The 13,967-nt window shown below is 47.9% G+C and overlaps 1 protein-coding gene across 1 annotated transcript in view; it reads right to left on the bottom strand.

Moving 5' to 3' along the window:
- LOC132657540 (piezo-type mechanosensitive ion channel component 2-like) overlaps window positions 1-13,967 on the bottom strand; it is a 57,739-nt gene that overhangs the window by 33,721 nt on the left and 10,051 nt on the right. Inside the window, 5 exon segments of the mRNA XM_060396843.1 lie at window positions 3,029-3,149; window positions 4,310-4,417; window positions 8,700-8,833; window positions 10,133-10,229; window positions 11,484-11,727. Coding sequence (XP_060252826.1) covers window positions 3,029-3,149; window positions 4,310-4,417; window positions 8,700-8,833; window positions 10,133-10,229; window positions 11,484-11,727 — 704 coding nt within the window.

The raw sequence follows: 13,967 nt of genomic DNA, 5'->3' as shown, positions 1-13,967 counted from the left end.
GGTGGCGGGCAGCATGGGCTGGTAGGGCAGGCTAGAAGCAGTGATGGTCAGAGCGGGACAGTGGACACAGAGTAGAGGCTGTGGGTGGAATCCAGAGAGACATTTGCAAACCAGAGCCCTGAGCGCTACATCCACTGCTGGACACGATGAGTAAGAGAAAGAACGACGCTGGCCTCTCCTCCTGGGCAGCTTCACTAGAGGCTGGATGGTGTGAAGGTTTTGCAAGAGATTTCGAGTAGGGCTTTCAGCAACAAAGGCTATGCTGGGAGCCGGCATGGAGGGGCACCAACCCGTGGAGAAAGGAAGTAATGAACTTGAGTTTAACAAGGTCAGAGATGGCTCCTAAGCAGGTAGGACCCCAGGACTGGAGCTCAGGACACGTGCTAAGGAAGGGCAAGAAGGGACAGGGAGGGGACAGTGGGGGAGGGGCCCACAGAGTGGCAGCTGCAGGAGCTAGAGGGTCCTGTAAAAACACAGGAGACGGAGAGGAAGCACAAGGCTCATGCTGCCCCTCTGCCCTTTCAAGATGTCTGGTGGTGAAGAAACATGGGGGAGGGGAGTGATTTCTGCAGCCTCCAGAGGACCCCAGCCTGCTGGGTTGCTGAAGGGAGTGGAGGGGAAGGGACTGGGAACAGAACCCATGGAGAAAGTGGAGCAGATGGGCGAGAGCCTAGGGTGGGGGAGAAGCCACAACTCCTGGGACCACAGTGAGGGTGCAAAGAGGCAGATGGGGGAAGGGAAGATGAGGTGTTCCTTCTGGGATGGTGGGCCAGCCAGGGCTGCATCCACAGCACCTAGATGTCCGGGTGAGATGGCAGAACATGGCTACATGTGATCTTGAGCCATGGGCTCAGTTCCCTTTAGGATGTTTCCAGCTAATGATCTGTAACTTAAAAGGCAAGAATTATCTGTAAATCGAGTCAGAAACAAGCACATTTTTCTTGCTCAATGTGGCCACCCAAATTGCTGTTCTTGGGTCAGAAGGTGTTGCTCTCCATAGGCTAGGAAGAAAAGCAAGTGGTTCTTTGAACTTGATTACCTGCTTGAAAAGACTACTCAATAGAGAAATTGTGAGCAATCGAAGTTTTTTTGCTTTTTTTTCCCCCCAAATCACATTTTTTTTAATGCGTCTGGGGAGTGTGTGTTCAATGGAAAACTTTGTGGCTGAGCACTCTGGGAAAGTAAAAAGGACCTCGCACAACCAGGCCACCGTGATGAGCCTCCAGGCCAGGCCTCCTGTGGAGAGAGAGCACGAACCACACACATTGCCCATGAAACCCCACCGAGACCATTGCTCTTTCTTTTCTCCAACTTGCCTCGGAGCGACAAGGCCATGAACTCCATCCAGTCCATCAGCTAAGTCTTGAGGGAACTGCCCTGTGGGGAGAATTTCCCTAGACGTCATGGATTCTCGTCCAAAGTTGGGGACCCGGGTTAAGCAGACGAGCATCGGGGCGGGCCTGAGAGTGTCTGTCTCTGAGCGCCCTCGGAGGAGAGGACCATGCTATTATCGTTTGCATTCCGAATGTTCAGTTAGTAAGTCATGTCCAACTCTTTGCGACCCCTTGGACTGCAGCACACTAGGCTTCCCTGTCCCTCCCTGTCTCTCAGCGTTTGCTCAGACTGATGTCCATTGATTCAGTGATGCAGCCCAGCCATCTCATCCCCTGTCATCCCCATCTCCTCCTGCCCTCGAACTTTCCCAGCATCAGGGTCTTCACCCCGCATTCTGAATAGCTAGCATGGGTTAGGCACTTCCTGTGCACCCAAAACTGATGTGATCTTATGGCTCAGCCCGTCAGTCCTGCAGTCCCTCTTGTTCATGGTCTCTTACTGTCTTCCTTTCACAGACAGAGAAACCGAGGGCCAGGGAAGTGAAGGGGAGGTGGGTGGGAGGGAATCTGATCACAGGCCACCTAGACTTGCGCGGAAGGAACAGCTGTTAGAAGCAAGGAATAGGGAGGACTCTGGAAAGGCTGTCCTGCCCACGGGATGAGCTGGAGGACGAGAACATCCCTTGATGGGAGGTGGAGGAGCTGGCTTTGTGCTGAGGTGGTCCCAGCTCCGATCCAGCTGAGGGGCCTTGAGCAAGGCGTTTAAGCACTCCATCACTCTCTTTAACTGGCGTTTCATCTCTGAGTGAGGTTATCTGACGTCAGCCCTGATCCATGACACGGTTCCCCCTCCTATAGTTTTCTTTTTTTTCTGTTTTGAATACAGCAGGACAACCGTGCCTACCAGGTTCATCTGAATTCTCTGCTCTGGCCTCAGCTTCAGTCTCAAGAGTTGCCAGTCTCTCACCTCCTGAGTCACCGAAAAAGACCCAAAATAGACTGGAAATTCCTGTCTGTTTTCGACTGATGCTTTTTGGTAAATGTTTGTTACATCCCCATCGGGTGTCTGTGTGTCTAAGGTGGGCATGATGATGGGAGGGTGGAAATTACAGAGAAACATGCATCACACTGGGGTCACTGGGACTCTACAGGCCCTGATGTCGAATCAGCTGGTCTTCATTTGCAGACGCTCAGCAGAGCAGGTCCACCTAGAGAGGAAGGCCTTTCGAGTTTGTATTGGCTGCTGACCACTACTTGTCAGGGTCCAGGGCTTACTGCCAGTGAATGCCTCACTTAGGAAAGATTGGACACCCGACAGACCACATATTTCTCTCTCCCTGGGTCTCTTGATGCGTTCCAAATCTCAAGTCATTATGGAAAACACACTTGGAAAAATGCAGATTCTCCACCAGCACCACGCCCCCATATCTCAGAATAATCAGTTGGCCTGTTAGCAAATATCTCATTGTCCACGAGGTGTGGACGTCTCCATAAGGCACTTCCTCCCTCATCAGCATGTGTAAAAGCCCCCGTAGGCTCCTATATGCACCCATGACCTCATCTTCCCTCCACACTCCACTTGCTGTCAATGGACCCAGTCCCCAGCCAGAACTGTTTGGCGCCAGTGTTTCCTAGTCGACCATCTGTTGATCCAAGTTACCACACAAACCCTGCTTTGCTGTCAACAGTAGTACCTCCACTGTGGCGCCGCCGGAGCCCCTCTTCATCCCACTGGGGGTTTCCCATCCCTCCTTCATCCTCCATCCTCATCCGGACAGCACATGCGGCATCGTTGGTCCAGGCTTTGTAGGCGAGCTGCAGGGAGACAGTCATAAACCCAGCTGTGTTCTCCAGCAGTTCCAGGCCCAGACCCTCCTTTTCTTCTTTAAAGGTCACAAAATCTAATTAGAACCATCGCTAACTGTATATTCTCGTTGTCGGTAAGCCTTAAATAATAAAAATCAGACCAAATGAGACTAATCAAGGGAGATGGAAAATCAATGTCATATTTGTTCCAACTAATTTCCTCTTAGAAGAGGAAAGGCTCTTAGGAGTGGTTTGTGAATTTAAAAGATGTTTAAAGTTGCATCTAGACATCAGTACATCAAAGTCAAACCCAAACGGAATTTGGCTGGATGATCTCCTTCCTTGTTCCCAGAAAAGTCAGTGCTGCTTGGTATAAAGGATAAAGTGGGTGACAGCCTTTCTTGTGTCTGCTTTAAGTAGTTCTGGTTTTACCAAAAAAAAAAAAAAAAAATTGAAAAATGGATTCCTTAAGACAAGGGCAAAGAGTAAGTAATATGTGGAATTCTTTGCTCTTCCTTCAATATTTTTGCAAGTAACTTTCAACTAAAATGCACACTTCAGGAAAAACTCTAAACAATAGGATGTAACAGAGGCACATGTGGTAAAGAAAATTAAGACATGTCTTTAAATAACTTATCCCTTTTCCTGAAATACCCCCAAAATATTGGTTGACATCTCCAAATGAGCGCCCCTGTTCTCCACTCGGCTTTGCACGTGCCCATGACAATGGGACTAATTTATACCAAGAGGACTAGTTCAGCGATTTTATACAGGACTAGTTGACTGGCTTCCCCATGAGTCCACCAATAGTGGACTCGTTCATGCTGCTTTTCCCCAGTAATCAGCAGGGAGCCCCCACAGGGAAGCAGAGATCCTCAGAGTCACTCCCTCCCCACACGTAAACAAGCATCCAGCATCCAGAGCCATGGGCCTCTGAGGCACCCATTGTTCTTTTCATAATGGGACATCTCCCAGAGGGATCCAAATGAACTCAGGCTAAACTCAGGTCGTTGTTCTGCATAGTCTGCTCCACCATGTGCAGGTCCAGACATGCCATGGGCACACACAGCAGCTTCTAAAGCAAGAGCATCCGTGGTGAGGGCCGCTCAGGCCACAGAACGTGTCTACTTCACCTGCATTAGCTCGAGTCCAGGGCAAAGAAAACTTACCTGGAAAGCTGTTCTGGGCTTTGGCTGACGATCTGTTATTTCTGCCTCGCTTCCTTCTTGAGGCTCCTCTTCCTTGCTGTCAGTCTCAAAGAAGGTGTAGCTGTCATCCTGGAGCACCGCAAAGCATGTCCACAAAAAGGAATCTGGAAGATACGCCTTCTTGCCCCATTGCCCGCAGACCTCACTATAAGCCCGGCCTGGCCTGAGACATGCTGGGTGTCTTGCTGACCTGATGGGCACCGGGTTATTTTACGTGTGGGGTTTCCTCCCTTCTGGCACATTCTACCAACAGAAGGGAAAGCTGTCAAAACAGGTGTATCTCACTCCCTAACTAGATTTAAATTATGTATTAGTATTGACATTTCACATTAGACGCCTGTGGATTTCCGTCTCCCCTCACCATCAATCTCCCTTGTTAGCCATGGAATCTGCAATCTCCCATCTTCCTCAGCTGCACACACGCCACGAGTCTTGTCACATATCATCTATGGCCAGCTCACCTGCTGCCGTGGTAGATGGAGGGGACCCTGCTCCTTCACTGTCCCCAAAGACACAAACATACGACCTCTCATGTCCTTATGGGGCAGACGGCATGAGCCATCTGCCTGCCTCCTTGCCACAACCTTGTTGCCTCAAGTGACAGGCATGTCTTAGGGAATGGACCTGTTTTAGGGAACCCTGGAACCTAATGGGCCCCCCTTCTCAGAGTCCTGAAGGGCCATGCTCCAGGCAACTGTTAACAGTCCCGGCTTACCGGAAGGATGCTTCATCCAAGGCTACCACCAATTTTTCTCCTCTTCATTTTCTGTCTTACTGAGATCATCTAAATAAAGATGAAACCCAAATCCATCAGCCATTCCCACCCTGGACCACATTGTGGTCATTCCAAAAAGGGACCAGCCTGAAATGTCTGCTGAGGAAATCAACATCACCTTACTGAGTGTTTACTGACTGCCCTCCCCTATTCTTACACAATGATTCATCTGAACAAATCATTTGGTGCAAATAAAATCTGAGAAGGAAACGTGTAAGAGACTGGAGATAAAACATGTTTTCAAGACTGCCTAGGATGTAAGCTGACAACCTCTTCTTTCCTCTGCTTCAAGGAGATTCCCAGGGGGGTCTGCGCTGGGAGGTCCTTGAGGAGACCAGTTCTAACGGTTTCAGGAACTTGAAAGCACTAAACTGGAATCTTTCTTAGAAGCACCGTAATTCAGTCTTGTCAGTAATTCAGACAGTGTGTCCCCCAATTAGGAAGGTTAACCCACAGATGACACCCTGTATATGAATTGCCATATAAAACCCGGTCCTCTCAGAGGTTGGTAGCCAGGCAATGACACTGTTCCTTCCAACTTGTTCAGCTGAAAGGAAGAGCAAATCCAGTCCAATTGAAAAAGAACAACTTTTTGAAGGATATCTTATTTATTTTATGATCAGTAAAAAATGAAACAACTTTTGTCTTTAGCCACTGGCCCTTTGAGGAACTCGTTTTCTGGAGAAAAAAAAAAAATCTCAAAACTGAAAGGAAGAAAATACGGTTTAAGTAAGTAATCCATGGATTTCCAGGGAGCCAGGGCCTGTCAGATGTGTTTTCACTTTGCAAACAGGGAGGGATTCTTTCTGGGACTTCAGAGTTCAGAATTTCACCTCAGAGCACTGTTCTGATTCTAAACTCTTCAGATGCATCAGACAAAAAGATAACTCTAACACCTCAGATCCGAAGACCCCTTCTCCTATTGGCTTGGGGCGGGGGGCGGGGGAGTTGGTGGTGCTAATGGCAGAGGGCTCAGTGTAACATCCCTGTTTCAAGGTGGGGGTGGGGGGAGGCAGGTCATGTCCCAAGCTCTCCTGGAGCGCTAGGCCCTGTGGCAGCATCCTCCCTGGGCAAACAGCTCACGCTAACCACCGGGAAAGCAGGCCTCCTGCTGCCTCGCTGCAAAACAGCAACTTTACTTTGCTTTGCTTTGATCTTCTCAATCCTGGCAATTGAAGACACAGAAGGCCGTTTTCTTCTCCTGCGGTCAAAAATTTTTGCCATTTTGCTTGGCTTTGCCCCTAAGCCTGAGACAGAGGAAGAGCTGCCTAGATGTCCCCTCCCACTTTTCCCGACTTAAGAGGCGACACCCCCTCCCCACCCAACAGCCAGACAGCCAGCATCTTGGGCACCCAGATGGATGGGATCCTGCTCCGAGTGCTGCCTGGGGTCCATGGTGGGAAGCACCAGGGCTGACTACTCTCCGCTCCAGAAAACAGGGCAGCATCTCAAGTGGGTTTGCTAGCCCCAGACGACAGCTGGGTAGCTGAGGGACTGGGGCTGGGGGTCTTTGTGGACTCAGATAGCCTGAGAATTCAGACTTGAGCAGGTAACAAAACAGAAAGAACTCTGCCAACTTCATCATGCACTTATCATGACTTCTCCAATATTGTATAATTTTTAAAGTTGATTACAGTCAAGTCACTTTTATGACTTGACATTACCCTAAGCAATCCTTAAAGTCACTCAACGAGTTGTCTAGATGTTCCTTCCCCTTACCCCTTCCAAAGTGCATCAGGATAAATGATGTAGCCTTTAAACAAAAATACGTATATGCATGACCACCAAAACCTTCCTGGATACCACCTGGGGTGCACGCATTGTAGAGCGCTGGAAGACGGATGGCTTAAGCAGAGTAGCAGGTGGCCCCTCTTAGCCAGGGACAGCTTGAATCAAGGCTCAGAGCAAAGAAAGCAAATGGCCTTTTGGAGGAACAATGACTTTAGCCAAAGCAGAAAGTCTGAGCCATCAAGAGCTCAAAGCATCTCCTCCTCACCTAAGAATTACATTAAGTGATGGATCTTTCCAGGGGAAACTCATGTTCCCATCACACTCAAGAGCCCTGCCTTTGTTTTCCGGTTGGAAGAATCAGCCTGCAATTTCTGCCACCTCCATCCACTGATTGACCCACATTCACAGCTCGTTAGTGCCCCGTAAGCTGAACAATGGCACATCTCAGGCCTCAGGCTTTTTGCCTTGGAGAAATTCAAAAATAAGAGAACGAAAGAAAAAGAAAGACGTCTGTAACAAAGAAAGAAATAAGCAATAAGATGGCATCCCCTTTGGAAGGGCCATGCTTCCAGGATGAAGAAAGAAAAGCAAGCATAACTGCCTCCTGATGACCCAGAGGCATTTTTTCTCGTGTTCTTCACTGCGCTCGAACGCCTCCCTCAAGGACAGTGCCAAGAGCTCAGCACCCCTGTGTGGGCAAAGAAATACATTTAAGAAATTATCTTGCATGTATTTTAAGTAACTTATGTATCTTCCAAGATATATGAGATAAAGGATACATATATATATATATACACATATATATATATGATGGATATACCTTATATGTGCCTTATAGGGAATCTTTGCAGATTCTGTTGGTAAAATGTCACTATCACTGTCAGGTTGTGCACTAAAATTCAAGGTGAAATGTGTCAACCATATGACAATTCATAAAACAAGATGGGGTCCAGCCAGCTGCTCAAAAGGATTTTTTTCCTCCTTTCTCCCCAAAGAGCATAAACCTCCAGAACATCAAGACCAAATTTAGCTCAACAGATTGAGGAGAGAATATCCAACAAACCATGGAGGTTTTGTATGGGAGTGGATGCTGGCAACTTGCCTGAGGGTGGGCCATGCTCGAGCAGGGTCTCAGGGTGAGAGGCTGAGTGGAGTTTGAGAGGACGGTGTGCTCAAGGCACATCTGAATTCTGGCCTATACCCTGGAGACAGTGGGGGACCCCTTGGAATCGAGTCCGCCCCTTCCCTGGGAGTGGCACAGGTGCGGCTTCCATCATTGCAGGCGAGCACCTAGGGCTGCTGGGTGATCAGTTTGTATCAGATGAGGAACTAACACTAGAAGGGGCTGCAGGCAAGCTGGCCAAACAGACATGTAAACCACGGCAAAAGCCCAAGGCTGGGGTGGCAGGGCTGCCCAGAGAAGTTCTCGAAGCCCTGGACTTCTGCAGGGCTGGGCTGGTTCTTCACAGAAATCCGCCAACCTCCTCCTTCGACCCTGAGCTGAACTTGGTCCCTTGTGGACTTGGGGTTACTGTTGGCAAAGAGAGCTAGTCCTTTGCCCTTGCCCCTCCTCTGTGTTTACAAGTCAGTATAGTACCTCCTAAGATCTCATGGCCCTACACAATTTGACCAGGATCGAATCCCAGACTTGGGAGGAAGACGCATGGAAGACCAGGCAGGTGACCCACTCTGAGCGTCAGCTCTTCCTCTGCTGAGGGGAGAGGTGAGATGAGATGGTCTGAGGTTTCTGAGAGTTCTAAAGGGTGGTGATCCTTCAGCTAAAGCTTCCTTCCTGTCTGGTCGAGCCCCTGACAGCTGAGGTCTTCCTCCTGGGTTTCCTGGTACCTGGATGCTAACTAAGGCTTGAGCAGCTTTCAGATCAGCCACCACGTAAAGGTGGTAATAACTCAGGAAGATCCGTCGCTGGATGAGCAGGAAGGCGAGACACATGATGTCCCATAGGATCCCCACTTCCTTTTCTGGGGTTCACAGGCTTCATCCTTGGGGATGGCTGCATGGAAGACAGGAGAAACCAGGAGTCTTGTGGCCGGGGGAGGAGCCCAGGCTCCCGTGGGCAAAGCTTGCTCTGCTTCCTGGTGACTTCTGTCCTTTCCTCCCCTTCCTGCCCCCACTGGTGATTTTCTCAGGGAACCAGGAGGTGAGGCCCCCCATCTGCACCAGCCCCTCCCTGGAGCCTCAGGCCCTCCCTTCCCTATTCCTTGAGGGGACCCAGGCAGAGCCCTAGGTGAGCAATGGAGCTGACAGTGAGGGAGATCGGTAATCCATAGGACTTGAGAACCACTCCCCGCCCCCCCAATCTCAGCCTCGTTGGGACCTTCAGAAACCTACTCCTTATGGCCATGGCACTCAGCCCTGAAGCTCCAGGCTTGATCGTGAAAGACGAGAAACGTGATCTCACATGTTTTTTTTTTTGACAAACCAAGAGAGAGAGAGGGAGAGCCAAGGCCAGGATGTCACTCAGAGGCAAAAGTTAAAACAAACACATTTCTCCTTCCCCTCCATTCATAAAAGGAAACCGGTGACGGCTCCAGTCGGGCAGAACCCAGGTCTCCTCCCTCTCCAAACAGGCCCAAAGCCCAGGAGTCGGCAGCGTGGCTGGGGTTTCGCAAACCCCACGGAAGTGCCGTTGGCACAGACCTGGAATCGCCCCCTCGAAGCCCAGGGCCACGGACTAGAGGGCACCATGCCCTTAACTCAGCATCGGGGTGCGAGGCAGAATCACCCTGCTTTCTCTCTCTGCTTTTCATCTGGTGCCTGGCTTTCCTCTGAGAGAATGGAGGTCTCCTAATTTCTACTGGGGTCTCCTCCATCTCCCATCAGCGAGTGGAATTGGCAAAGCAGTCAAATGCAGCCCTGAACCTGGACTGGATCCTGAGTCCAGATAATACAATAATAATAAATAGCTGTCAGGACCCAGTGAGGAGTGACTGGGGGCATTGGCATGTAGGCTGGGCATTAGGCGACTGGGGGACAGGAGCTGGTTTTCTCAGGATGAGCTGATAAGAACCTGGTTCGTAGGAGAACGTCTTGGTGTGTGCTTCATTCTTTCTGGCGATTTCACAAAAGAAATGTACACACACCCACACACTGGTGGGGCAAAGATGGCAGAAGGCGCTGTAGATCTTGGGCGGGGGTGAGTGGCCATTGTGAAGTTCTCTCCGCTCTTCTGTCCCTTTCATCTTCCTATTCTGATGACACATGTGGGCTCTGCATGGGCTGTGCTGAACTGGGGGTGGCAGGGGGTTGGCGGCACTTACCTAACTGGTAACCTGGGACCGTGCAGGACAGGCCAAAAGTGTGGACCAGCCAGCAGTGCGATTTGAGTAAGGCCTCCAGGTACACACATGCGCTGACCTGCAAGAGAGGAGGAAAGATACGCTGCCTGCTCCATTCCCAGCGTGGATTTGCTGTTCAGTGTCATCTACCATTTGTCTCCCTAGTTGTAACGTCCAATGCTCTGGTCCCCGAGAAGAGTAGCATTTGGCCATCAGCCTGGGAGGTCTAATCATGCTTCTTCCCAAGAACACAAGGAGGGGTTAACCCAGAGGCCATGGAAGCTTCTTCCATGTTGATAGGAACCCAGAGACAGCAGAGCAGTGGCCATGAGCAACGACGTGGCCCTGAGTAGATCACTGTCCTTCCCTCCCCTGATTCCCCGTGTTCTCATCTGCAAAATCACCATGTCACCTCTGGAGACTCCTTTCCACTCTCACAACCTGTGATTTTATAAGGAAGACCTATGAGCCATTAGGAGGATGAAATCCTAAGATGTATGGCAAGAAAGGACACGGTAGTATCCCCACCTATGGAGATGCAATAAGATAAATTGAGGTGATGACTGTCACCATTCCATAAAAGCTGGTTTGTTTGATAGGCAATCACTTGGAACTTTTCAAGCTGATGAGGACCAATATTCTTAAGGATGACCTGAGGCTTGTAGACCTCCAAAGAATGACTCCATCCTGCTGAGCAAAGTCCTAATGTGTCCCTGGGTTGTGAGCTGTGCCCGAGGCACGGCCAGACAAACAACCAGCACTGGGGTCTGGAGACAGGGCTCCCAGGGTCGGCTGGACCAGAGGGTGGCACTGGACTGGCCTCTTCTGGTACGTCTCTGTCTGCATCTCTCTTGTGGAAGCCTTAAGTTCTACCAGCCCAAGATGGGGGCAGGGAGGGAGGCCCCTTCCAGTTTCAGACCTCTGACTTTTCTAGCCCTCAAACTGCTGCATTAATCTACACGGTTCTGTGTTATTCTTCTTCTCCCTTTGAAATGTGAGCGCGGTCCCGCGCAATGAACATGGGTTCTCTGGAGCATCGTCTAAGGTGATTAGCTAGACCATAAAGCATGTTTTCTGTTGCGCGTCCTCCCCTTCCCCTCTTGATTTCCTTGGGTTCAGAGCTCTTCAACATCAAAAGCTACTCCCCAAAGCATGGACGGCATCGTGCGTGACACAGGGCGGATCGTTTTACCTCTTTCCACCTTTGGTAAACATATCTTTGAAAAAGGCCTTTTAAGATGACTGTTGGTTTTGGCAGTACCTTTTTTTAAGGTATTAAGACAGTCAGGCTAGGAAAACAAAGAGCAGCCTTGAGAGAAGGACTATCCCATGCCGACAGGAAAGTCTTCACAGCAACCACCAGCGCCGAGTAGGCGACCAGGCAGTCCCACGACTGGAGGATGGTCTTTGCCGGTTGCAGGAGGAGATGGCTCCCTTGCAGCATGAAATATCCAAAGGCCGCCAGGTACCCGACACTCAGGACATGGATCTGTGTTGTTCCCGCAAGAAACACCAGGCAAAGCACAAACCAGAAGTGATAGCGAAAAACAGCAACTTTGACCATGTCCAGATAGTAGCTGGAAGATTGAAGAGGCCAGTGAAAAGGAAAGATGATGTCATTTAACAGACACAAAGGTACTTCCCACAGGTCATCTTAAAATAGAAGGAAACACAGAAAACAGACAAAGAGAGAAATGCAGCGACCACAAGACCCTCGGAGACCCATGGCCATGCCCATGAGATGGGAACATCCGTGGGTCTGCGGTCTTTTGCAATGTCAGGCTTATCAAGGTGCAGACTGCATTCAAGGGTATAGTTCTTTGAGGTCTGACAAATGAATACAGTCCTGTAACCACCATCCTGATCAAGATATAGAATATTTCCAGCAGCTTCGAATTTCCCTGTGCCCTTTGTAGCCAATCCTCCCCCCGCCCAACCTCCAGGCAAACAGCAATCTGTTTTCTGTCCCTATAGTCTTGTCTTTTCCAAAATAGCACACAAACAGCACTGGGCAGCGTGTCACCTTTTGTGTGTGGCACGATGCTGTTGCGAGTCCCACTGGGTTGTCATGCATGTCAGTAAGTCACCCCTTTTTCCTGCTGAGTGGTGGTTCGTGGTATGGATGCACCACAGTTTAGCCACTCACCAGTTAATGGACATTTGGGTTGTTTCCAGTTTTCGGTGATTATGAGTAAAGCTGCTATAAACATCCATGGGCAGGTTTTTGTATGGAACTAAGTTTCCATTTCACTTGGGTAAATACCTGTGAGTGCAGTGGCTAGGTTACACAGCCAACGTACATTTAACATTAGAAGAAACCTGCCAGAAAGTAAGGTCCTGCTGAATAGCACAGGGAACTATATTTAATAACTTCTAAAAAGGAATTTATCGGTTACCAAGGGGGAAGGGTTAGGGGAGAGATGGAGTAGGAGGTTGGGATTAGCAGATATAAGCTTTTATATATAGAATAGATAAACAAGATCCTACTGCAGAGCACGGAGGATTATATTCAATATCTTTTGAAAAACCATAATGGAAAAGAATATTTTTTAAATGTATATATATGTATAACTGAATCACTTTGCTAAACAGCAGTAATTAACACAACATTGTAAATCAACTACACTTCAATAGAAAAAGAATATATATACAAATGTGTGTGTATATATAGAGTATATATATCTGAATCATTTGTTTTACACCTGAAACTAACACATCATTGTAAATCAACTATACTTCAACTATCTAGATATAGTACATATATATATATTTATATATACACACATACTTTATAATAGTCAAAACAGTCTAAATAATTACAGGTCAAGGTAATTTCTGATTAAGCAAATTAGGACATATTCAAATGATGGAATATAAAGTAGCCTTTACAATTATGATTACAAAGCATTTTGAAGTCACGAGTAAATGCTTACAAGTCAATGGTAAATGATCTCTCTGTGGTGGCTGTTATTAGCAAAAAATTAAATACAAAGTTGCTCACAGGACCTGAACGCTACTATATAAAAATTATTTTAAGAGACTGGAAGGAAATATGCTAAGATTTTAGCAGATTATGTCTGAAATTACAATAATCTTTTTTGCTGTTTCTTTATGATTTTCTTATTTAGATTAACTGTTTATTGGGTTATTATTTTATTGGCTTTTACTGTAGTTACTTTAAAATGTTGTTAGTCTCTACTGGACAGAAAAGTGAATCAGCTATACGTATACACACGTCCCCACTTTTTTGGATTTCCTTGGGTCGTTTGTAGAGATGTGGGTGAACAGAGAGAGACTGTCACACAGAGTAAAGTCAGAAAGAGAAAAACAAATATTATATAGTAACTTGTATATGTGGAATCTAGAAAAATGGTATAGATTATCTTATTTCCAGAGCAGAAATAGGCACAGAGGTAGAGAACAAACATAGGGACCCCAAGCGAGGAAAGGGAGATGGGATGAACATATATACACCATTGATACTATGTATAGAAGAAATAACTAACGGGAACCTACTGCATAGCTCAGGAAACTCTGCTTAGTGCTCTGTGGTGACCTAAATGGGAAGGAACTCTTTATAATTTTCTTATTTTTACAAATCATAGCAAGTGTCATTACTTTTACAAATTAAAGCAAGTAAGATCAGAATGAAAGTTGAATGTTATCGCTGAAAAAAAACAGTAAACTGCCCAACTATCTCCCAAAGTGGCTCTGTCATGCTGCCTTCCCCCAGCTTTGCATGAATGTTTCTGCTGTCTAAATTCTTCCCAGGACTTGGTATTGTCAGGTTTTCCGTGTTTGGGGTTTTTAAAAATCT

This window comes from Ovis aries, chromosome 13 (assembly GCF_016772045.2).
Source record: "Ovis aries strain OAR_USU_Benz2616 breed Rambouillet chromosome 13, ARS-UI_Ramb_v3.0, whole genome shotgun sequence".
NCBI classification, from domain to species: domain Eukaryota; kingdom Metazoa; phylum Chordata; class Mammalia; order Artiodactyla; family Bovidae; genus Ovis; species Ovis aries.
Note: the sequence above shows the minus strand (reverse complement) of the source record. Positions and strands in the feature narration are given on the sequence as shown.